The 25,991-nt window shown below is 41.4% G+C and overlaps 1 protein-coding gene across 1 annotated transcript in view; it reads right to left on the bottom strand.

Annotated features, from left to right (window-relative positions):
* Nucleotides 1-25,991, bottom strand: part of CNTNAP5 (contactin associated protein-like 5) — an 819,231-nt gene that overhangs the window by 113,889 nt on the left and 679,351 nt on the right. Inside the window, exons 14-17 of the mRNA XM_012651908.1 lie at nt 24,566-24,722; nt 9,347-9,474; nt 8,999-9,169; nt 653-871 (exon numbers count right to left, since the gene is read on the bottom strand). Of these exons, the coding sequence (XP_012507362.1) occupies nt 653-871; nt 8,999-9,169; nt 9,347-9,474; nt 24,566-24,722 (675 nt within the window). The remainder of the gene's footprint in view (nt 1-652; nt 872-8,998; nt 9,170-9,346; nt 9,475-24,565; nt 24,723-25,991) is intronic.

The raw sequence follows: 25,991 nt of genomic DNA, 5'->3' as shown, positions 1-25,991 counted from the left end.
GGAATGAGGGAAGGGAGGAATGACCCAGGCAATGACATCTGGATCCTTGGATCCCTCTCAGCCCATGACCAGCAGTGGCTGACAGTTCAGACAAACAAATTGTCACAGGATGATTCCAAGTGGTGTGATTTCAGGGAGTATCAAGGAAGCTTCTAGTTTATAAAGGGACAGTTCCTCTCCCAATCATATTACTAATGACTGAAATCCCTTTGAGATGGCTCCACTATCTCATTACGCCCATAACAGTAATTATCAGGAGTCAGGTATCACCAGGAAGAGTTGCCCACTGACTTAGCGCACACACCTACTAAGGTGTAAAGAGTCGCCGTATCCTTTTCCTAAGAATAGAGTTTGATTATAATGATAAAAAGGGGGTCTATGGACATCTGAAGATAATATATACGAGGAGGAAATACACAAAGAGTCTGGGATCACCCCCAAATCTGCTAAGGGGTAGCATAATCTTTAATTGCCGTGGCTAATGAAGCCAGAAAGAAATAATCTGTAGAATTAAATGTAGGATCATAAATGCTTTATGACACACTTCAATCATTTCCCAGGTCTAAAATGAAAGAGAGATTTTCCTTGGGCCTTGGTCATGCAGTCGTCTTACAGGGATTTAGTGCAAAGGTCACCTTAAGATGTCGCCTACCTACAAACAGTTGGCTGGTCAGCTGCAGTCGGAAATGGCCCACGTCCGAGGTCTCCTTGGTGCTGCTCGGAAGGCTGTCTACCTGGAGGGAAGTCTCCTTGAGGTTCCTTTCGGCCCGGACATAATGCCATTGGTTGTCATTCAGAGGAGAAGGAGACTGGACCACAAGCTCTACAGGGCCATTACCAACATCGATGGCAAAAGTGATCTCTGAAGGAGCTGAAACCAAAAAGAGGAACAGGAAGAACAATGAAGGGAGTCATCAGTGCATCCAAGGCACAAGCATGTGCGCGGGAGAAACAATCGTAAGTGAATATCAATGTAGAGAGGACTTCTAAAATCCCTGCAGCTTTGAAATCACCATTGATAGTAACGACTACCAAATATGATGTGTATATACATGTTCCAAGCTCTTTTTTTTTTTTCTTGTTTTCTTTTTGCCCCAGTTGGTTCCTGTTGCGTAAATTCAGAAAACAAAATCGGGACCTGGGCCCTTGATGCCTATCTGATAAACACGTATCGGTGCTGAGGTTCTGGGTATTCTGGGACTATTCTGGCTTTAGCAGTGTCCTCCTGGATCTCTATAGGCCTGGGGTTAGCTAGGCAGCTCCACTGCCTAGGAGGAGATCTGTGCCCTGGGAAGCCCAGTGCCCTGTTCCATATTTCATTAATGCATGTAATACAAGCATTCATGATATCCTCTCCCCACCCAAAAAGGGGCTACAAGTTACAGTGCCTGCAACCAAATGCAACCCTCTCACTTTCATGCCAGACTCCTTACATAATTCTTTCTGCCTCTTTAACAATCTGCATAATCATAAAAGCCAGGTGTCAGCCAATCAGGAGTAATAGTTCTAATGATGATGAAATGACAATGGTGTTGGTGATGGTCGTGGTGATGGTGTGGTGATGGGGGGTGGTGGTGATGGCAGTGGTGTTGGTGACGGTGGGTGGTGGTGATGGCAGTGATGGTGGGTGGTGGTAATGATAGTGTTGGTGGTGATGGCGGTGGTGGTGGTGATGGTAGTGATGATGGCAGTGGTGGTGGTGATGGCGGTGGTGGTGATGGTGGTAGTGATGGTGGTGGTGGTGATGATGGTGGTGGTGGTGGTGATGGCGGTGGTGGTGACGGCAGTGATGGTGGGTGGTGATAATGACAGTGTTGGTGGTGATGGCAGCGGTGGTGGTGATGGTGGTAGTGATGGTGGTGGTGGTGATGGCAGCGGTGGTGGTGATGATGGTGGTGCTGCTGGTGGTGGTGGTGTTGGGTGGTGCTGGTGTAAACATTAACAGAGAGAGATGGAAATGGCAGCACAGTAGGTACAACACACTCCACGCCAGGCACCATGCTAAACAATGACAGGGAGTGTCTCATTTTAATTCTCAAAACTACTCTACAAGAAATACATCATTAGCCCCATTTTATGAGTGACAAAATTAAAGTTCCTAAAAGTATAAATAATTTTCTCCAAGTTTCCCAGATAGTAAGTAGAATTTGACTCCAAAGGCAGAATTCTTCACTGTTTTGCTCTATTGAGCATATTATATTGCATTTTCCATTACCACACAAGAATTTTCTAAATCTAAAAGAAGTGGAAAGGTTGATTTTAAATTGAGGTTGAGGAAAGGACAATCTCCTTTGCATGACCAGAGCTTCCTGCACCAGACATTCCCTTCCTTCTTGTCACCTTGCAATTGTTCCCTCTCCCTTATCCCCTGAAACAGCAAACGGATATTTATTTGACAAAGTCTAAATTATCAGAAATGCCAAAGTCAAACATCACCCTGGACCACTTCTTCCTAAGTCTGTAAACTCTAACATAAAGCTTCCTCAGTAGAAGAAAACCACATTGTGCAGAATTTCAACTCACTGAGAGCTTGAATTGCTTTGCTTTCTGGTGCACCCTGATCTTAAGGAGGGGCAGATGGTGGCAGCTGTAAAAAAGAGATTTGAGAGCATGGACTCTGGAGCCACTGTGACCAAAGGTGAGGTTTGAATCTAACTATACCTCAATTTTCCCATCTGAGAAATGGGAATAAAAACAGTACCTAATCATCAGGCTGTTTACACATGAATCCTGGTGAAACTCTTACAATTGTCGTGGCACATAGTACATGCTCAACAAGTGATAGCTATTGTTATTATTACTGTGTTGCATGATTTGCCAAGCCAGGTACATTGGCTTTGGTTTACAAATTCATGCATTAAAGTAAATAGAATTTAAGGGAACATATTGGATGATAAGTAATTAGATGACTAAGTAAGAGTGAAGGTGGCCCCTTGTGTCATTCCTGTTTCCTATTTAGACCACCAATGCCACCTTGCAGCCCCACACACCCCAAAATCAAAAAACACTAAGAGGTGACTCAGTTGCACATTTATTTTTCTCTATAGAACACATGGTAAAGATTAGTGGGAATTTGGGGGAGCAATGTTAAAGATTTTTCTAAAAGCCTTTGTACAAAGCTGGTCTCGTGGATATTAAATTCCACTCAGCATATCTTTACAGAGGGCTTGCTTCTCCTCTGTGTCTGCCTCCTGGCCCCTGCCACCACCTCCATGTCAGGTTTCCTGTCTCTGCTGACACCTGCCCCAATCTCCATCCCCTTGTTGTACAATGATCTGTTTACTGTCTCCCTGACTAGTCTTCAAACTCTTGATGAATGCCTCATTTACTGTATAACCAGCAACTAGCACTGCACCCTTCAGACAGGAAGCTCTCACCAAATTAAGTTTTATTCATTAAAACACTGTAACATTGCACACACTAAATGCAATTTTGCAATTTTATTTACTTTTTTTAGGTTTATACCAAGATATTAGGGTCCTTGGAAATTCTTTTAAAGATAATTTTATTCAAGTAACTATTAAAGACCTACTATATTTAAGCCATTTCTCCTAGAACCAAGGAAGCATAAATAAAATGCAATTATAATTGCTAATATTTATTCAGTGCTTACCATGAGCCAGGTACTCTGCTAAGCATTTTTCGTGATCAACTCACTTAAGCCTTGCTACAACCTTATGAGACACGTAATGCTTTACAGCTGGGGAGCTGAGGTACGGGTAGCTAAGTGAGTTGCCCCAGTGGGATGGGGCAGAGTCAGGACTTGAATCCAGCTGATGTGTCTCTAGAGCTCACTTTTTAAATCACTCCTTAAATCACAAAACCTCTGGACCTTGAAACCTGTGCAGTCCCCCTTCGCAGTTAAAGCTAGAATAGATAATATAGATGCCTGGAAACAACTGATTGGGAAAAACAAAAAAAACCAAAAAACGTGAGTGAAGGAATGAATGATGCATCCAAGATCGGGTGACTTTGTGGCAGGGGACGTGAGGCGTACTTGAGCTAGCTCCCACTTCCTGGCGGAGTGGACATAACCCAACCGCCCTGGCAGGGAAAGCGGGAAGCCTGTGGCAGCATCGCGTGAGCTCCATTGGGAACTTTCCCTCTAACCTCGCCTTCCTCCAACCTCTGACAAACACCTTCTCTCCCCATCTACCCTTCTGTGGTTCAAGACAAAGCTAAGGAGTGTCCTCTGCCTTTCGGTGGGTCATCAAGCCAGGCCTTGTGCTAGACCCTGGGAATCCAGAGATGCAGAAACAAGATGAGCTCACAGTTTACTTTTGAGAAGACTGACAAGGAAAGGGCATGGTGAGTACTGTAATAGAGTGTCTACTGCGTGCTCCTAGGAAGTGAGAAGCCTTCTAAGGAAAGATTCCTGCGTGATATTCTTCCTGAACTGCCCCCCTGCCTATTTGCCGTGGTCCCCAACCTTTTCGGCACCAGGGACCGGTTTCATGGAAGGCAATTTTTTCAAGGGGTCATGGGGAAGCAGAGCTCAGGTGGTGATGCGAGTGATGGGGAGCAGCTGTAAATACAGATGGAGTTTCATTCACTTGCCCACCACACACCTCCTGCTGTGCAGCCCGGCTGTGCAGACCAACACTGGGCCGCAGCCCAGGGGTTGGGAACCACAGCATTTGAGAGCATCCTTAGGACCCACTCAGCCCTTCTACCCCAGTACTCAGTCTCGAGCTTCACGGAGATGGAACCACAGCTCCACTTCTGCATCCTCAATCCCCACCCCCATCAGGCATGACAGAGAGCTCAGGGTCCATTTGTAGAATAAAGAAGTTGCAAGGCCTTAACCTAGTCAATGAACCATCTGACCTCCCATGTATTAATCTCTGAAATGAAATACTGTTAAACTTTTTTGTAAACATGAACTCTTTGAGAACATGATGACAGCCATGATCTCTACCACCAGAAATAAAAAGCACATACAGTTTTGCACAAAATTACAGGGGCTTCCTGAATGACCCATGCTTCAAAACTTGGAGGTAAATAACTCTATGTTCTCCTGAGTTCTAACATTCTTGATTCCTGAGGTGGTGTTGCAAAGCAGGGACAGCATTGCTGTAAGGAGCCAGAAAGTTCTGGTGGGGTCCTGGGCCCTGACCTTTCCCAGCTGTGGGACTCTGGGCTTGTCACTTGCCCTCCCTGGGCTCATCTTCCTCATCTGTGTATTGAACAATGATAGCCACAGTATTATATAGTGATAATCCTAGATTGGATTGCTTGAAAACAAAATAAAACAATGAATGTCAAGAATCAAGTATAGTGTCTAGTCAGAGTAGTTGCTCAACAACTCAACAAAAACTTAATTATTAATATATTAATTTTTGCTATTTTCTGACATTCTGATTATAGTATCTTTCAGTCAACATTACATTTGATAATATTCTTAGTATGATGTCTCTGAAATTTAGAAATTAAATCTCTCTCCCTCTTTCTCTCTACACACACACACACACACACACACACACATAAAATTTTTTTCCACTAAGTAACTCAGGAATATCCCCCTTCTAACAATACTCAGAATTTGCTTTGGAAAACTATTCCCTCTTTCCCTTTTCCGTGGGCTCTGGAAAACTAGCCCCCTCCCAGGTATAGGGGTGGCCCCGGAATAAACCGGTCTGCAGTCCGCACTTCCCTGACCACAGTCGTTGTTGCCCAGGCGGCCAGGTGAGCTGCATCCCAGGAGGACTGCCTGTAGCTGGGAAAGCAGCACTTCCTCGCCAGCTGGGATAAAGCTCTACCAGGAGCGAGGCTAGCTTTAGACAGAAGTAGACATTCAGAATTCAAAGCAAAGAGAGAAAACGATCAGACCACTGGTAACTTTGTTAAACTGCTGAATTCAACCAGAAATGAAGCCAGTCCTGCCTCCTCTGGACTGAGTCACATGCTCCAGTGAATTTCCATTCTTGCATTTGCCAGTTCAGATTGAGTTTTCTGTTAATTGCAGCCAAAGGCATCTGGTTGGCATATGGGTGTCTCCAACCCTGTGTTGTCTAAATAAGACAGAAGGGGGAAGAACTCGCCCAAGGCGGCTCACAAACCCACTTGGAGGAACAGAAATTTGAATCTACATTGAGTTCTACAGTCTAGGCTCTTTCCCTACACCAGACTGACGCAAAGCCACTGCCTTCCCATCCCCTCACCTACTCTAAAGTATCAATCTGTACAGCCATTGTAAGATAATTGTCAAAACAGGTAATTTTTTCCTCAATCCCATTTGAAACACATTCACTAAGACTTGAGAACATAGTGAAGTGCTTTCCTTTTCACAGAATACAGACTATTCCCAAGGCTACAAAATTCAAATATCTTAGTTGGAAGCAGCCTGGAAGGAAAAGGGTTGAAGATTTCATGGAAACCTGCCATTCCCTGTCCAACCATTTGGATATATCAACCTTGGAAACTGCTGCTCAGATAGTTATGGAGGAACACCCCTTGGGGAAGCAGAGAAATCTTTTCTGAGCCACTGCATCTGTTAAAATGCTATTTCCTTTCCAAGTAGCTGGTCTGTAGAGGTTTCTTGCTATGAACCCTTTAGGGTAAAAATTCCATCTGCCTAAAATGCAAAGTTTGAGTGTAGCTGTAAATAAGGAATGCAAGATTCCTTTTTCCCAATTTGAGCTTTTTTTCTTCTTAAAATTAATAATAAAAAATATTTTGAGAACTATGAGGACTTGAACTTTTCAATGTTTTTATGTAAAATCTTGTTTTGGAAAATTACATTTTCCAATCTAGTGATAAAAGTACACAACAAACAATTACATCAATGGATTTTTATTTTTGTCAAATTTCATCCCAACCTGCATCAAATACACTTTTTATACAACCCAAAGGGCAAAATACTGTACCACAAAGTACAAATTGAACATGGATATGTAATTAAAGCTAAATCATCAGTCATTACCTTGTGATAATATACCATGACATTCGCCGCTGCTTTGATGAATGAAAAGGCTGTGGGGCCTGATTTTTATTAAATTTACATTGAGGTTATTGTATTTATATTACGAAATAGTTGGCACTCGACTTCCCATTTTCAGAGGCTGGCCAAGGTCGGTATGAGGAATCTTATTTCACACTAAAGCCACAAGAGCTTCCTCCCATTAATAGTCTAAATCGTTGGAGTAAAAGGAGGTTAAAACTACCAATTAAGAAGATCCCTTTCCTTGTATGTATCGTGCTGTAAGTGCGAAAGAAACACTTAGCAGCTTGGAGATTTTTAGGAGACTTAAACGCCACCACCATCTCGTCCAGTCAGTGTTTTTGTCTCCTCTTCTGGAGCTCTCAAATTGCCAATTTCTGTTGCTGAGACATTACTCATGCTTTCGAGGGCATTTTATGCGGTCACATCCTTATTGTGATATGGTCAATTGCCTTAATCAAACTATGGAAAACATTCATTTAGACACACATAGATGGGGCACCTAATGAGAAGCGTGAGTATCCATGGTCACGGGCACACTAAGGTTGCAAGTGCAGTCCACCCTGTGTGCAAGCAATAAGGGGTCGCACGGAGCACAGAGAACCTAAAACCATATTAAAAGTAACTAGAAATGCACACGCTTTCTTATTATCACCACACACAGTAATTCTAAGCAATGTCAGTGATAAAACGTTCCTCCACCAAACAAATACTTTGTTGATCTAAGTCTTAACAGATGCTGAAGCTACCGTTAATTTTCAAGAATGTATATGCAAACTTCAAACTAGTACATTTTTATTATCTACCACTTAATAAATACTATATTTGACAGGGAAATTTATATAGAGAACTCCAGATTTGCCATTGGCTCCTCAACATGCAGACTCAAATACGTGTGTTCGCTTTCAAGAGGGAGAACTCAGATTCTCGTTCTCATCTTTACTATTGCTGTGCTAACATGGTTTGACTCAAAGTTACTGCTGAGTGCACAAAGGTTCAGAACCACAGGGGTTGGAGGCAGAAACTCCAGCCTAAGAGAGCTCAAGCAATGTCAAATTCTTAGGGACTTTGCAACTTTTTACCTAACATAAGAGAAATCTATGATGGATTTTCTGGTGAAAATGCTCTGTCTCCCGGGCTAGAGTGCAGTGGCATCATCACAGCTCACGGCAACCTCAAACTCCTGGACTCAAGTGCTCCTCATGCCCCAGCTTCCCTAGTAGCTGGGACTACAGGTGTGTGTCACCCCACTTCGTTAATTTTCCTATATTTTGTGGAAATGGGGTCTCACTATGTTGCTCAGGTTTGTCTCCAATTCTTAGCCTCAAACGATCCTCCTGCCTCAGCCTCCCGTGTGCTAGGATTACAGGTGTGAGCCATCACATCCGGCCAAAACAATGTATTTTATTTCCTTTTTTGTACTAGAATACATTTTTACCAGCATGATTACATATGTTCAGCAATAGAAAATTTCACCACCTGTATTTCTATTATTTTTCATTTTACTTCACGATTGTTACTGAACATAGCTTGTATGTAGGGCCTGGGTGTTAAAGGATGACCACATCCTGGTATTATTTTTATTAGATACACCACTGTTCACGGGGAAGTGGTAGAAAAACCACGGGAGCTGGCAGATAAGTCGGGAAATTACTTTTTGAGCAAAGGTACAACAAAAAGTGGATCCCAAATATGAATAGAATGCATAATATCTCTTTAGCTTTCCATGGAAAGTGTAATGAAAAAAGCCCCGTGGTGTGGAAGATTAAAGTCACAGCTAAGAAACACCCATGGATCAGACAATGGACAGTGTAATAGGTATCCAAGGGAATTTTGGGAATGCACATATTTTGATGAAAGAATGACTGATTAAATACTGAGAAATCATAATAAATCATAAGGCATTAAAAGGAACTAGAAATTATCACTGCTAATTTTACATATGTCCAGTGAGACTAATTTGGTGGTATAAATCTGTACCAGTGATTGGTGGCAAGGATAACACCAAAACGTGTTCTGTTGACCAGCTACATTAGATTCAGAATTGAGGGCACTTACAGCTTATTTCGAGCCGAATGAAGTCTTTAATGCCAAGGTTTTCTAGGAACACTCCAGACAAAGCCGTGGTTTTAAAAAAGAAGGAGATATCGGCACTGAATTCCGCATGGAAGGGAGGGAAGTGGAGGTAAGAGGCTTCGGTATAAAATGAGACAGCATTCCAGAAGTGTCCTGCAAATGAGAAAATCCTTAAGCATGATTCGTCATTTTCAGTGGGGTATGGGGAAGCACTGGGCATGTGGATGATTTTCAAGACTAGGGGAGACTGCAGGAAACGGGGATAAGGTAGTAAAAACACCTTGTGCTCATGTAATGCAGAAAGAAAGCTTCTTTCGATTTAGTACTCACGGTCGCCATAGCAACGCAAGGGACCAATTCTCCAAGCAGCTTCTGAGTTTGATCTGTCCGTATCAGTGATGACTATCTGAGTGACAGGCAAGTGGTCTTTGAAGGAAAGCAAGCCAGTATCATTTGCCCTGAAAAACATAAGTTTAAGAAAAAAGGAGGACAAAATGTGGATAATCTAGGGACTGTGTGCCAAAACCCCTCTTTTCAAAAGCGATTTGGGCGGTTGCAGCAAGGCAGGAGCAGGGAGGAAGATAACAGAAGGCCTTTCATCCCAGAAGCGTGTGTGAAAGGAAGGAATGCCAATGACAAACCCCACGGCCAGCTTCCAAAAACAAGTGGATTTTACATCCTCCCTACATGTGCTTGCAGAAACACAGATAGTTTACATAGATTTCTGCTGCTTGTTGTGACTAAGAACATCCCACCTGCCCAGCGTGTGCTAATGTGACATTAAACATCACCTCAATCTCATAAAGAGATCAGCTCTTTCAGTAACTAACTTGAAATAGGTGTCACAAATCCCACTTGAAAATTACTCCAAGGACTTGCTTCAGCCACATGCCAACAGGTTTTAATCAACTCTAGATGTTTCTTACAACATTTAAGCTCAATATACTACTTACTGCTTTGTTGCTTTTCATTTTGTTCTTAGTTTTAAAGATCTTGGTAGTTAATGACTCTGGTTGGTTTTTTTTTTTTTTTTTGGTGAATCATGTAAATAAGATATTGACTAGTCACCTTTTGACAGAAACTTAAAAAAAATAGGAGTAAGCCATTGTTTTTTCCCTCTTTATAAGTTGCTTTTTCAAACTCATGGTAAGGGCCACACCATTTGGCTGAGAGTGAAAATTAGATGTAAGAAACTGGAATTGGATATGTAACTATGTTGAACCAGGAATATATAAGGGCATAGGTATTTTTTTCACAAACAATAATCCTATCCTACTTAGTAGGTGTCATTATCCCCATTTACAAATGGAAAAACTGAGGCTCAGAAATATTAGATATAAGGTCACACAGCAGAATGGCCAGAGACCAAGTCACATTTTTGGTATCCCAGTATCTGTCTCATGTCTTTAAGAACATGGTTTTAGAAGCACGCAGATGTGCTTGGTAATCCCAGTCCCCAGTTCGGAGCTGTGTTAGCTTGGACAGATGATTTCATTTCTGAGATCCTCAGGGCGTTCAGTTTTAAAATGGAGACAATATCTACATCACAGAGTTATTGAGGGGATTAAATAAGATTATACAATCACTTAGCATGGTGCCTGATCTATGGTAAATGTTCAAAAACGGTACTGGTGACACCTATTTTAGTTCTCATCTCTGTCCCTGAACCACTCTGTGGCCCCAGGCAAGCCAATTCATCTTTTTATGCATCCAGCTATGATTCTGTATGGAGAGCTCACACTACACAGCACATGTGGGAAATTAAAGTTTAAGATTTATCATCCAACTCATGAGATTTGGAGAAAAACACCTATTAGTTCATCTTGGTTATAAATAAATCAAATATTCACTTGCACGCCTATCCCTCAGGTCTATCAACCAAAAATGTAGAGGAATGTATTATACTCTATCTATTACCTGAGTACCTGTATATAAAGGCCATTCAAAGCATATGGAATAAGGCTTTTGTCTCAGCTTGAAAGTACTTCTGTGAGTGTTTCATAGACACAGGAATAAATTTAAATCTTCACATTCCAATATCTTTTCAAGCAGAGATTTTGAAACAAATTGTAAACAGCCCAAGTCGAATGAAGACCAAATCCTGATTTTCTCGTGAAGAAATTCTGTACTGCTATAGGATTTATTTCTCTCCATTTTAATTTTCAAGGTGAAAATGGTGGATTTTGAAGTCTGTCCGTCAATGCCAACTCCTGCCTCTCTGTGCACTTGGCCTCTTGTCTACATCAATTTAATGCCCTTGTGTCAGAGTGTTGGGATATACAAATAGCACTCTAACCATGAAACTCTCTTCCAAATAACAGGGAAAAAATCATATTTGGATTGATGATGCAAGGCACATTACTAAAATATTTTTTATCTGAAAAGAAAAAAATGTAAATTGCTCTCCAAAGTTGCTTAATGAAACAGAAACAGATAACAATCTCAAATGCCCACAGGGGTCAGGCATATAATACAAATGAGTGAATCCAGCTTTGTGTTAGTAATAAATGGAAACTGACACACAATTTCAGTGTCAGGGTGAAAAAACATAGACTGGTAGAAAGTGGCTGCCCTCCTTTAGGCAGGGCAGTAATATTCATTAGCAACAGGTAATTATGCCATTCATGAATATAAGACCAGTGAGTCAGACTAGAATATTAATGTAAAATTTTTCAATTTTCAAATCTTGGCAATGAATTTAAAATTCTTAAAAAAAAAAAAAAAGTGTGGTGATAGGGTCATACTGAGAATATGGTTGTATTTAATTTCATTTGTGAATGACAGGTATAATTTCAATATTTCAAAACAATAGGTAGGACATTTAGGGTAATAGTGGTAGTAATGGTAGTTATGGATTTTAGTCATAAAAAAATTTTTCAAATTACAGTGGTAACTATTGATACACGAGGAGTCTACAGCTATAGATCTGACTTTTCTCACACCCAGGTAACCATTTTTGAGACTTTGACTTCCTCTGGAACAAGGTACAGATCCCTTCATGAGTACAGTTGAGAGATGATTGTGTTGTAGGGGGCAAGTATTGTCACCGGAACTGGACTAACATGAATTGAATCCAATGTACTCGTTGTATAATGTCAGTGAGGTCACTTGGGCCTTGGTTTCCTTCTGTCTTAAATGGTGATAATAATACTAATTTGATATTGTTGTATAAATCAAAGTAGATAATGTATATAAAATAACTAATACACAGACTAGCACATAGTAAGGCCTCAATCAATAGTTACTGAAATTCTCAGCAAAGTTTGAAATAAAAATGTGCAATATGAAGAACATTTAAACAGAAAATAAGAAAGTGAACCACACCGTGGGAATGAATGAGTAGGACAGCCAGAGGTTCCAGCCTATGGAGACTGTCAGAGCAGAAGGAATAGACATGTGGTCCTCAAAAAACATTTTAGCATGACATAAAGAAAAGAAACAAAACGCATGTCAAGAAAAAACTCAAATATCTCAAGAGCAAGGATGTGGCCCAGAATTAGAAAATGTAGTTTTATCTCAGTTTAACTATCTGAATCTCGGGATTTTACCAAATTCAGACGAGCAGGGCAAAGGTGAAAGCCATGGATTTTCTAGTGTACCATTCATGTGAGGAAATGTCACGGTCTGCTATTCATTTTCATCAACCAATTTGGAGTTCACTGCTGCTCTGGAAACTTTTTTAGTAGAGTGATTTGGGTGCCTGAACCTATTAAGAGAAATAGTGTATTTTTCACCTTTTTATGTCTTTCCCTCTTTTGGTCACTCAAAAGTGGCAAATAAAACACGGACATGACAGACAAACTTAGAATATCACGGGAAGAACTCAAGACCTCAGCTCCCTTTGAAGCCCTTGTGCGAATCCAAGTGGATCAACTCAAGAGACTCCGCGCGCCCTTCCCTCACGTGGGTTGCACGCTGCCCTCCTTCCCTGGCCTGCCGCGGAGGAATGGCCTGTAGTCTGCAGTGCCGCGTGGATGCTTGCCAACAACTATCTCGGCTTTGTTTCAGGGGCGGTTATTTTCCTTTTGCCTTCCTTCTTAGACTTCCAGATAAAAAAAAAGACCCAGGGGATTAGGTAACAAGAAGCTCAAAATGAGCTAAAAGGTCACTTGGCTGCCAACAAAAGCACACGCAAACACCCACTGTGGTCAAACATTACAGGGTCTATACCAGGATAATATCCATCCCACCGTGTTCAACACTGACCAGATCATATCTGGAATTCTGTTTTCAGTTCCTAGTGTAAGAAACATGAAGAGGGAGGAAAGACACTTTAAGTATATATTTCATATTTTGAGAAACTACATTTTTTTCTATAAATACTCCAGAAACCTGAAACCAGAGGGCTTTTCAAAATAGACGTGAGAACACAAAATCAGTTGTTGGCATAACACAGACAAGGTATACTCAATGTTACTTTGTTATTAAGAAATTAAAATGGTTCTGAAGATTTTATAGGTGTAAAATTGATTTAAAAAATACTAACACTGATGAAGATTTTTGGAGGCATAATTTGTTGAGCATGTCCTGGATATGAAGAAAGAAGCAATCAGTAGTGCCATAAATATATACCTTTCTAGATTGCTATCAGTCCAACTAAGGAAAGAAGTAGATTACAAGTCAAAGCTATCAGATTGCATAGCACATTCATGATTCAATAACACTTAGATCTGGATGAATCCCAAATATCTCTCTCTCATTCTCTGGAACAGATCAACTGTTTATATTGTCCAACTCTCCAAATTTCACAAAACTCAAATCTGATTCCTACTCAAAAATGTCCTCAAATGGTCTACATTCTCCCTTCCTTCTCTGTCCTAATTTCACTTTTTGCATACAATTCACTCTGACATTTATTCATTTGTTGTCTTGTGTGTGTATAATTATTGTTTTCCCCAATGGAAAATGGGTAGATATTACATAGAAAATAAGCTCAACATTAATCAGCAATATGGCAAGGGTATCCACAAAGTTAGACCATCTGTACCCACTGTGACTCCCTTCCTCGTGGTTGAGGATCCTCCCTTGCCCATGGCTAATGGTTCATCCTCTGTTTTGAATCCCATTTTTTCCTGCTTTTTCAGGGCGCTTTCTCCTGCAACTGCAAATTCTGCCTTTCTGCTTGCATGCTTTAGGCATCCTCAGCCCTACCTCTCAATCTAGTTACTTCTCTTTCTCCTTTCTCTTTAGATAATTGTCTGCATTCTCTCTTTTATCTCATCTTCCTCTGTTCCCTTTTCATCTTCAACCTACAACAATCAGCCTTTTCCTCTTTCACTCCAGGGAGACTTCCCTCACTAACTTGCTAATTTCCACAGAACATGCCAGCTGCTAAGTTACCTCACTGTGTTATAGCATTTTACATTTTACATCTGCCTTTTTTCCTCACACACACACACACACACACACACACACACACTTTTTCTATGAATATGTATTTATTCAACTGCTTGCTAAACATCTCCTTTGGAAGCCAACATGCACCTTAAACTAATATGCTCAAATCTCCTCCACTAGTCATTGTCCCATGGGTCAGCTTTCCTGCCTGCCTTATTACTCACCTCTAAGAATGACCTGCCCTACATACTCACTTGCTGAGGCCATAAACGTGCAGGTCTTCCTCTCTCCCCTTCTACCTTACTTCCTCTCTTGTTCTTGATTAACAACGTCCACTAATTTCACCTCTTTTTCTCTCATTTAATGGCCTTTTCCTCCCCGTTCTAGCCTTGGTTTTATTTTGAGACCTCACAGTCCCTGCCTAGGCCTCGGGGATGGTCACCTTAGCTGGCTCCCCACTTCTAATCTCCCCATTCTCTCCCTTCCCCTCATTCTTCTTATTACTGCAAGAAACAAAATGGGAACTGTGATTCATATGGTATTGCTTGAAACCTTTTAAGAGGTCTCTATCTCTTACAGGTAAAGTCCAAACTCCAAAATATGTAACACAGTAGAATGGACAATAAAATTCTGTTGAAAACCACACTCGCCTTTTACAGAGAGATCTTTCTAAAGAAAATGATCTGCAAGATAGAGGCTCTCCTAGAGTTTGAGGCTGCTATTCTTAGAATGTATTATGGTTTTGGGATTCAGCTGAGCACCTCACATCTCTTGAGCTAAGTGTGGTGGTTGCCACTTGCCTTTTCCTGGCCACTGGAGCATACTTTCACACATGATATTATTTAATCCTGAAATGATGATGTTATAATAATGACCTGCATTGTACAAGAGAGAAAATTGAGGTTCAGAGAGGTGACAAAAGTTCTCAGGGTGCATCATTTGCAAATAAAAAGGCTGGGATTTGAACCCATATTTAGACCCCGAAGCATTTGCCTGTACCCACCAATGTCTGCTGTGCTCCAACACGGGTCTCACACCTACAGAGAGCAGCTCTCTCATGAATGGAAGCTGGTGTTTCTCACATTTAGTGTACGTCTCCTCTGGACGGAGCTGGAATGACAACACCAGGCCCTCAGTCCTTGAGCTGTCCTTGGCGCCTCTTAGGATGACCATCCCTATTCTGTGCACACAGGCTTTCTCCACACGAGATACAATTCAATTGATTAGGTTTCAGTTTACTAATTTGCAATCATTTTCCAGCCCTGCATTCCCTGAGATCACACCTGGGTCACCTTGGCAGGAGTTCTGGAAGTCCACAAACTCTTCAGTTGCACATTTACAAACAATCTCTGGGTTTATTTCTACTCATGGTAGTTCCATCCTTTACAGGTGAGTTTTACTAGGAAAACTTTCCGAGGGCAGCCCTGTCTGGGGCAGAAGGAACCTCGGCATTACTTCCTTACTCCACCCACAGTTTGAGGATTGAATGAACTTTGTGCTGGCACGCAATTATTTCTGTTGTGTTATTCATTTAATTGCATATGTATACGAATACTTTTCTTAGATTTGAGTTTAACTTCTATCAATCAATGCTGTCCCTTATTGTGTAAGATACTGTGAAAATAGAAAAAATAAAAATAAAAAGATGACTTATAAATCTTTGCGAACTGACTCCATGCCACATCTGCTAGATGCACAAATTATTGCTAACTCAGCCAGTACTCCCCGGAGATAGATATTTCCTCCTCTTTTTTAAAAAAGGAACCTGAAGCTCAGAGAGGCTAAGTGATTTAGACTCTATAGTTAACAGCGACAAATCCAGGATTTGTTCTTTCCATTACATAATAAAATATTTCTTAGAGATTCATTACATTTTACATCCAGAAAATGACAATGCTGCTAGCAAAAATTGCTACAATTTGTGTGTTCTAAGTGTATTACATGAATTAGCTCATGACATTTTCACCAAATACCTATAAGGCAGATGTGCAAAGGAGATAGAATTATTTCTTCTTCTTCTACATGACAAAGACACTATGCTTTGAAGAAAAAAAATGCAGACATCAGTATTTATTTCTAATTCACCAAGAGCATCATAGTGGACTGCAGAAGCAGCCCCAGGCGGGGTGGAAATGACAGAGGCAGAGAGGAGAGTGAGGAAGAACATCACATCACCAAAGTCCCGGCCAGTCGGGGCTGTCCCCTTCAGCCATACCTGGCTAAGGGTCCAGCAAATTCTGATTAAAAAGAGTTAGAACAAATTTCTTCCTATGTGGCTGTGTTCTGACTTTGGCAAGTTCTAAATATCCCCGTGGTAAATCTATCTCCTCAGGGGGAGGATCACTTCACCCCACAGGTCAGGACAGCCGATCATGAACTGATTCCCCTGTGTTCTGCATGAAGACTCAAGTCCGTCCAGCAATCTGGCCATATCTATCGAAGTCAAAAAGCGCATCATCTAGCAATTCTAAGCTGGGATTCTACTCACTACACATATTCATTTGACAGTGGAAAAGGGGATAAATCAGGACTCAACAATTTTCATTGCAGCATTGTTTCTCGTAGTGACAAATCAATTACAGACCAAATGCTTGGGAGTGGTAATATAAGCAATGATATGACCAGGCTATGGAATACTGTACAGCCATTAAAATGGCCGGAGTGTATTCTTTTTCATGCTTGTTTGGCAATGCCAAGAGAAAGACCTCCAAGATATATTTTATTTGGAAAAAGCAAGCTACCGATTTATATGTTTAATTTTTATCTTACATTTGCTAACAACCGAACAAATATATATTTATTAATATGTTATATGCATAGGGAGATATTTATATGTAGAAAAACCCTACACAGCCACCTATTATCTAGGAGTAAGATTTTGCACATGGGGTGGAAGTAAGTACTTTAAAGTGAAAGTAAGGTGCGAGCTTCTATTTTTTTATTTAAATACTTCTGATATATTTGAATATGATAAGGTTATTATATTTCTTTCATAATAAAAGAAGCCCATAAAACAAAAAAAAATCAGAAAAATAATCCCAATTATGCATTATTAAAAATTCGGTGAACCAGAGCTGGCCATTGTGATCAGACACACAGAGAAGACACAGAGGCGAGCAGTGCATCTAACTGGTTTGGGTCTGAGTAAGCTGCCGTGAGGGAGTCAACTCTGTGAACTTTGCGATAAGTCAGCGAATCAAAATAGAAGCCAAAGTCTGATTGCATTTTTAAGTAAAATGACAATGTTTTATGTACAATAAAACTTTAAATCAAAATTTTGTAGAAAACATGCTATATAAATGCAAAACTTAATCTCAATATTGACTTTGAATTCTATTTCAGACACAACTTTGCAATTGCTCAAATAATGAGGCTTCAAGACAATTTAGCCATAGTGTGTTTGCAGAGCTTGACAGATAACTGATGTAGTAGAAACCTCAGCCCGTGTTTTAACTGTTTGCTACAAGCATACAAAGGGAGTGTTTCATAGCTATTTTTTTTTCCAGAACAACTTATCAAACAGTTCGTATTAGATATTATCCCCCAATAGATAACAGGATGTTGGCATCATTAAATAAAAAGAAAGACCAAAGTAAAAGCCTTCTTTAATGTTACCCTTGGCAAAATAGCAACTATTTTACCTCATCTAGAATTCCACAAAATAATGATGTGATATTTGGGTTTTGAATTTTCAACCTCTGGTTGCAAGTTCCTTTCCATATTTTCACATTTTTTCTTCTTCTCTTGATTGTGCAATGCCTTTATATTCTTTCCACTCTGATATACCGCAAAACATCGTTTCAAAAAGTAAATCTGAAACCCCATCATGGGAACATTAATGTAACAAAGCCAGTATCAAGTTACCCCAGAATGTATCCTTTAAGGGAAAATTCAATGACTAAAACAGCAGCCAACAACAGGCAAGTGGAAGGCATATTTGGCCAGGAAGAGAAGATGGGGGTGGTGGGCAGGAAATACCTCTCTCCCTTCATTCATTCATTCTGTCACTCAGCAGTTAAGGCATGGAGGGCCCACCACCTGCCCAGCGTACTTCTTCCAACACAAGAGGCCCTGATTCTGTTGCAAGATGCAAGTAGGGATTCAGGGACTAAGCGAGTAAAAACCCAAATAAACCCTCCTAATTCCTGCCTACATGGAGGAAAGGCACTTCCAAAACTCAAAAGAAGTAGAATAAATCATAAACAGATTCATGAATAATAAAATTCAATCAACAGAGATGGTGTGATTTATTTTTTTTATAAGAAATAGAACGTTGGTGTGCCCTGAGGTGATCCTATTTTCTCTCTCAGGACTGGGGATTGCAGCCTGGTCTCAGGATGCTGTCTGGTATGAGGCACCCCAGCTGCACTGAGACTGAGAAACTCAAAGGTGAAGACTTTAGGGAGATCGCAGGAGATCTGAGAGATCAAAGAATGACCTGGGTGCGCAAACACAAAACCCTGAAGCCCTCGGATGCATGCAGTGTCATCTCAGTCAGCCTCGTGGGAGGGGAATGAGGGGCCTTCAGGAAGGACAATGTCCTGGGGACTGGATTGGACACTCATTTACAAAGAGACAAGTTCATTTGGAAGGAAAATATAGTATAAAAAGATAACTTTCAGAGCAGGATGGTCACTTTTAACTACTTTTTCAAAATTAGCTTATTTTTAATTGAACAACAAAAATTGTATATATTTATAGTGTACGACATGATGTTTTGACATATGCATAAATTGTGGAATGGCTAAATCAAGCTAGTTAACATAGCTATCACTTCACATGGAAACAAGCTCAGTGTTCATCAGTGGATAGGTGGATAAAGAAAATGTGGTCTACGCACACGATGAAATACTACTCAAACTTGAAAAAATAAGAAAGCCCTGTCACCTGTGACAACATGAAGGAATCTGGAGTGTGCCACGTTAACGTGAAATAAGCCAGGCCCAGAAGGACAAATGATTACTTTTGATACCAGGAGAAAATCAATCTGCAGCAAAAGGCATTTAGGTTAAACTTAGGTAAATATTTCTTGTGAGATTGTCAAAGAAGGGTAATGGCTAACAATGAAGTAAATACCTCTTATTCCTAGAATGGCTGTGGCCTGACCTACCTAAGGACAGAGGGACAGAGAGATAAAAATACGTTCAACAAAAGTCATTCATCCATCCTTCATTCACAAATCCAGCAACATTTACTAAATAATTTCTTTGGCAGAATAAAGGGCTAAAGAGTGGCTTCAAGCTCCATGATTCCATATACCAAAAAAAAAAAAAAAAAAAAAAAAAAGAAAGAAAGAAAAGGACATCTCCTAAAAATATTCTGCTCTTTAAGAAAAAGAACAATAGATTTCCTTTTTTTGGATTATCAGATGACCGGAATTGAAACCCAACATCATCTTCTATTTCTATTTTTGCCCTATCAATTCACAGAAGGGTACACTAAGGGCAGGAGGCAAAGAACAGAGTTACTAAAAATGAAAAACTTCTGGACTTTCTTCTAAAATAAAAAAAAACAGTGGTCTACTGTTAAGCAAGAGAGCTTCATTGTTGTTCAACCTGGTTGTTTGGATGAGAAAACTCCTCACCTGGGACATGGGTCATGACTGACAGGGACACTGTGGGTCCCCTGCCTTCTCCAACATGCTGCCCAGCTGTCTCTGACCCCTCTTCCTGGGTCACTGTTCCTCCACCTCCCACACAGCCAGGACCCCTCCGTGCTGTCACAGAGGCTGCAGCCTGCAGCTGTGGCTGGATTCCTTTTTTGCTCTCAACAGTCCGTCAGTCTACAGGAGCTGCATCAGACACCAAGCCACCCATCTGGGAGGATGTCTACAGACTGCGTGACTAAGTTGAAGAGAAGTTCCTTCCAAACAGTCACCAACTGTAAAATTATTATTCTAACTCCTTCCTTCCTTCCTTTCTTCCTTCCTTCTTCCTTCCTCCCTCCCTCCCTCTCTCTTTCCCTCCCTTCTTTTTTTCTTCCTATTTAGTACTTTGGCTAAGATAGAAACCTCTGAGAAATCAGCTCTATAGCACTGCGATCCCCACCCCGCCGCCATCCTATTAGGGACTGGGCTGCGCAACAGGAGGCGAGGTGAGCATTTGGCTGTGGAGTGAAGCTTCATCTGTATTCGCAGCCACTCCCCATCGCTCGCATCACCACCCGCGCTCCGCCTACCCTCCTCCTGCCCCTGGTCCCTGGAAAAATTGTCTTCCATGAAACCAGTCCCTGATGCCAAAAAGGTTGGGGACCGCTGCTACAGTACACCTCATTCAGACGTCTAGTTGGGGCTTCCTTTCACTCTAAGAAGGAAAGGTGCTTTTGAGGTTCATTGAGTGATTTCTTTCTTCTCTCCCCACCAATCGTCATCTCCTGAGCTGCCTCACTGTCACCCACTCCTAAAACACACACTCATTTTCCTCATTTATTTAGGTCTCATTGAAATATAAAATATTAGGTTATTCAGTTACAGAGGTTTATTAAAACAGAAAAAAAAAAAAAATATATCAGTCACCAGAGGCTTGGAAGGTGCCAAAGTGAGCAGCCAGACTCAGCCTGAGCAGCACGTGTACACCGATGTGAGTTCAGGGACCCCGGATGCTCTCTCCACCGTCCTCACAATCCACGATCCCAACATTAGCAGCTCCTCCATGGAGTCAACAGGAGCACCTGTGGGTTCAGCTGGAATCTTAACTCTACCCCCTAGTCAGGTGAACTTAACCAAGCCACTTGTCACTCAGGTCCTCAGTTTCTTTTTCTGGGGAAAAAGGTAGTAAAACCAACCTCAGGAGTTGTTAATATGAGAAGTTAATATTAGATGATAGTATATAAAATACTAAGAACACTTCAGGATATAAAAGACATTTTTAAGTGACAACACCGTCTAGGAGTTGTAATATAGTAAACTGCTATCCACTAGGTGCTACACCAGCCCAAGTCAGTTTTCTGATTAACTTTACAAGAGCAGAAACTTGAGGGACCTTACAAGGCAAATGAATCTGAAGTTCTCAGGATCACTCAGAACGCCAGTGATATGAAACACAGTGGTCTAAAACAAAAGTCTGAAACGTGTGAAAAGCCAGCTTGACCGTATGTCAGCCAAGAAAGAGGTTGAAACTATGTTGAACATTACTGACTATTTCACGATTGTGTCAGCTTTCGTATTAATACTTTTCCTTTCTACAGTAAATAATAGAGTGGGATAGGTAAATAATGAATGCATTTCTACAAGGATCGGCCAGGTCTCATGTCTGTATATTGAGTGTCCATAGTCCTTGTATGGGCAAAGCTAGCTAATTGCTATTTCACCTACAAGGAGCTCTAAGGTCTGGATTTTCCCTTCCTCCCTGCCTTTGTCTCCTGTGAATTCCCCACATGAGAACTGTGCAACAGCCACACCAATATACTCATTTTTTGGAGAATTGGTGATTTTTTTTTTTTTTTTTACATTTTCCTGTCTAAACACAAAGGTTCCTCCTACCTGTAGTACACTAACTTGTTTATTTCTTTAGCTACTTCTTATGGGTCTTCAAAACTTTACTTTTCTTTACAATCTAACTTTCTCAGACCATTTCTACTCCAGGTCCAGGCATACCTGCACTTATCTCTGTCACCAAACTCATCACACTGATTCATTTATTATTAACTACCTTTTTCTTCCCCACTGTTCTGAGAGTTCCTCAAGGGCAGAGACTGCCGTGCCCTTGACTTTGTCTGCACAGCAGACTGTGTCTGGCACAGAGTAGGCACTCAGCAAATCAGTGAGAAGTGATTAAATGTCAGGTGGAGTAGTACATACAGTTGCTTCTATAACAAATTATTTTACAAAACCATTTATCATAGGGTATGACTTGTGCTAAGACAGTGAACGAAACCCAGAAGAGTTAAATCAGAATCTCAGTCTCTTCTCCCTCATGAGAATGATAGAAGGAACCTTCCGGTTGCTTCTCACCTGGGCTTTGCCCCAAGGTGCTCAACATGCGATGCTGGGACAGCCACGGGGGAAGCAGGCAGCCTTACCAGGAAGGTTCAGTTCTTTTCTCTTGACCTTTGGAAGGTTGGTTGTTGAACAACACATTTATCTAATACTAAATTCTGATGCCCTAATAGAGGTCGCTTGCCACAGAAAGTGGCACTGGATAGGGATCCTTCCCTGGCTCTAAAGGACATGGAAAGGCTCATGGAACATGCACTATCTTATGAAGGTGAAGGGAAGGATGTTTCGAAGCGTCCTTTTGAGCACGCCTGCATGACGCAGTGAAATCAGCACGTGGGGGTTCAGAGGGCAGGGACCTCATGAACAGGTCAAAGGAGAGAGAGGCTGGAAGCTGAGTGGACGAGATGACCAGTGGAAAGTTCCAGAGAAGGGATGTAGCGCAACATGTCTAAGTGATGTGATGCTACTCTCCCTCCCCCTGACACCCGGTGGGCAGCGAATTAATCCCTGGGCAGCTGTTCCCCAGAAGAGGGGCACTGAGGCAGTAGGCACACACCCTGCAAAGAAAGGGCTGCACCGCAGGAAAGAGACAGTGGGCGGCGATCAGGAATCCAGCTAAGGAAAGAGTCAGGGTCCAGGGCAACGAGGGGAAACACGTCCCCTTCAGCAACTTTCAACTTTGCGTTCTGCCTCCTGTATCCACTTCTCCGATCATAGGCAATGAGGGGAACAGGTTTCCATTCAAGTCTATGAATCTGTAAATAGTGTCTAACATCATGCACAGTGAATGTGACCTTATAAATCAAAGAAGTGAGTGAATCTAAGCGGCTGGGAGAGGAGGATTTGAATATGTTTTCCTGGCAACACAACCATCCAACACTTCCACACGTATCTCCCAAGCTCGTAGATGCCATTTTATGATAATTCCTGCTCTTCAACGGTTTTCTGAACTCATCTGTTCAACTAATCATCACCAAACGTCTACAGCACCAGGAGCAGGTCTTCAGGGATATCATGTTTAAAAAGACACAGTCTCCACCCTGGATACAAGTATATTTGGTTTGTAGGCAAACACAGTGCTGCAGTGGAATTCACTGCAGAGTAAGGTGGGGGCTCAAAGAATGCACAAGTCCATTCTACCTCCAGTCCACGGCATCTGCCATCTCCCGTATGCACGAAGAGTCTGGGGTTGGGGGAAGGCACCACAGCAACTTGCCCTGGAGCCCACACAGCCCTGCAGTGCTCTGAAGTGGGGGTCCACTGGCCTGGCACCCAATGCAGCCAAAGACTCAGTCCTTTCCTCGCAGAACTGAGGCTTTGACTCAATCTTCCATTTCATTTGAACAGTGAAAGAAAAACACTTAAAAGAAATTTTAACTGGGATGAGACCAGCCTGATGTAAGAATTCTTAATTATAATTGAGCAGCATTTGATGAAACAAGTAAAATGGCCTAAGCCACAACCAAAGAATCCTTAAGTTCAGTCAAAGCAAACGTGTATTTGGAAATGTTCTGTGTGTGTTTTCATAACCAACACAGTGAAAAACAAGCAGTTTGTGTGGAGGACATGGGGAAGTAAACGTGATGGGCAGGAAACTCCAAACTGAACTTCATTTTACAGGAGTAAGCTGGTTAGGAGAGTAAGAGAAGTTCTGGCCCCAGATACACCTGAGTTCAAATTCCGGATATGTCACTTGCCAGACATCTGTGACCTTGGGAAAATTATTTGATTTTTCTGTAATGGACATTTCTCAGCCTTAATATGCGAAAGTGAGAAGTTTGTGTGGAATTTGTAGGTTGCTGTGAGGATTAAGCAGATGCTCAACAAATACAAATTCTCTTTGCTATATTTTTATTGGCAGCAAAGGGGAAGGCTGGTGCCTAGAACACAGCTAGAGCACGGAGAAACAGTCTGCATGACCACACATCCCTACCTCCCTCACTCTTGCCCCCAAAACCTACGCTCCGCACATCACAGAAGGCCTGACTCAATGGCAAAGTTCAATATTACATTCCATTCCTTCGTCTGAAATGAAAGGTTCAGAATATAAGGAGTTGACATTGTAACCACGTGACTTTTATGTTACAAACATCAGTAATAGCGCTAAAAATAACCTGTATCTCGCCATATTCAAACTTAAAAAAAAAAATCACAACCATTAGGGAACTCTAGTTCATATTGAATTTCTCATCCATGTCCTTCTCTCTTTGGGAAAATTTTATGCATTGATTAATGTGCTGCTTCCGCAACTGCAGAAAGATCATGATTCTCATTACCATTCGTCCTTGTCAGCGTCACAGTTGCAAAAGTGTCGAATGTCCAGGCAGCTCTCATCCAGGCCACATTCACACTGCTGGACCCCAGGAGGGGACCCTCCCCAGTACGGGTGTCTTTCACTGGACCGGCCGATCCACCAGGTAAATGGTGCTCCATCTGAAAGACAAGACGTTTCACAGGTCAGGGTGGCACAAGCCTAAAGTGACACAGGGGGTGTCACAGAAACTGAGATGAAGATGTCTCAAAAAACGTACATGATCCATCTTCCGTCTTTCCTTTGTTCCTTTCTTCCTCCCTCCCTCCCACTTTTGCTCTTTCTCTCTCTCTCTCTCTCTGTTTATATCGATATTTACATTCATACACACGTATGTACATATAAACATTTTCACTGAAGTATTTTATGGTCAAATGTCGATTAATGACAACGTTCACAGGCAGAGTCACAAACTCGAATTCTTACCAGATCAGGCCAGTGTCACAACTGAGTAAACTGGGCCAGATTTTAGACCAAAAATAAAATTTCATATATGGATTTTAAAATAATAATTTCATTTTAAAACTATTAAAGAGAAAACGACGGCACCAGGGCCAAGATTAGCCCGACCTTTGTCCTCAGCGTCTGGTGGGTGATGAGGCGAATGGCGACTCCGGTGCAGGGGAGAGCTCGCTCAGCAGGGAGGGCCGTCCTCACCTACCTGCCGCTCATTTTTGTCATGAAAAGACTAGTCCCGGGGTTGCCATACCTTCTGCTGTTTTTTTTAACAGCAGTCATAAATTCCAAGTTCAAACATATGAGGAAAAAAATAACAACATCGTGAAGGCTAGTAGTGTGTGGGCCGACAAGCCCTCGTGTAGGCTGTGTTTAACCACAGGGAGCTGGCGTGCAGCCTTGACTCCCAGTCTCTACACGCAACAGAAAACCATGTTTGAGTCCTGTTCTTGTCAATATTTTTCTTTACAAGTTTGATTTCGTGAAATTTGCTAGATTTTCTTTTATGTTTGAGAACATTTAAACAGCTTAGAATTATCATTCAGGAGGCGATACCATATGCAGGGGTGTAGCTAGAGATAGAGGTGCTTCAACATTCGGTTGAAGGGCGTGAGGCCTGGCTTCCCTTTGGTCATTATTGTCGTATTTCAGTTTAGGTGCTTAAAATGTGCTTATTTAAAAAAGTGAAAGAAATATTTATTAAGGTCCATTTTTATCATTCACAATTTTAAAGTAGAACAATAATATTTGAGGATGCTTTCCTGTTGGAACTTTGCCTAATCAAGATGTTAGTTTACATGTAAATCCCTATGTACAAACATATAATTTACAAATATTCTCTCTATACAAACAGCAACAACTTTTTCTGAATTTCCCCCACTGCTAATGTTCCCATGGAAGTCAGAGATAGGTTTCCTGCAGCCTCGGGGCCACAT

This window comes from Propithecus coquereli, unplaced genomic scaffold, assembly GCF_000956105.1.
Source record: "Propithecus coquereli isolate 6110/MARCELLA unplaced genomic scaffold, Pcoq_1.0 Scaffold375, whole genome shotgun sequence".
Taxonomy (NCBI): domain Eukaryota; kingdom Metazoa; phylum Chordata; class Mammalia; order Primates; family Indriidae; genus Propithecus; species Propithecus coquereli.
The sequence above is the reverse complement of the archived record's forward strand: the minus strand, read 5'-3'. Positions and strand labels throughout refer to the sequence as shown.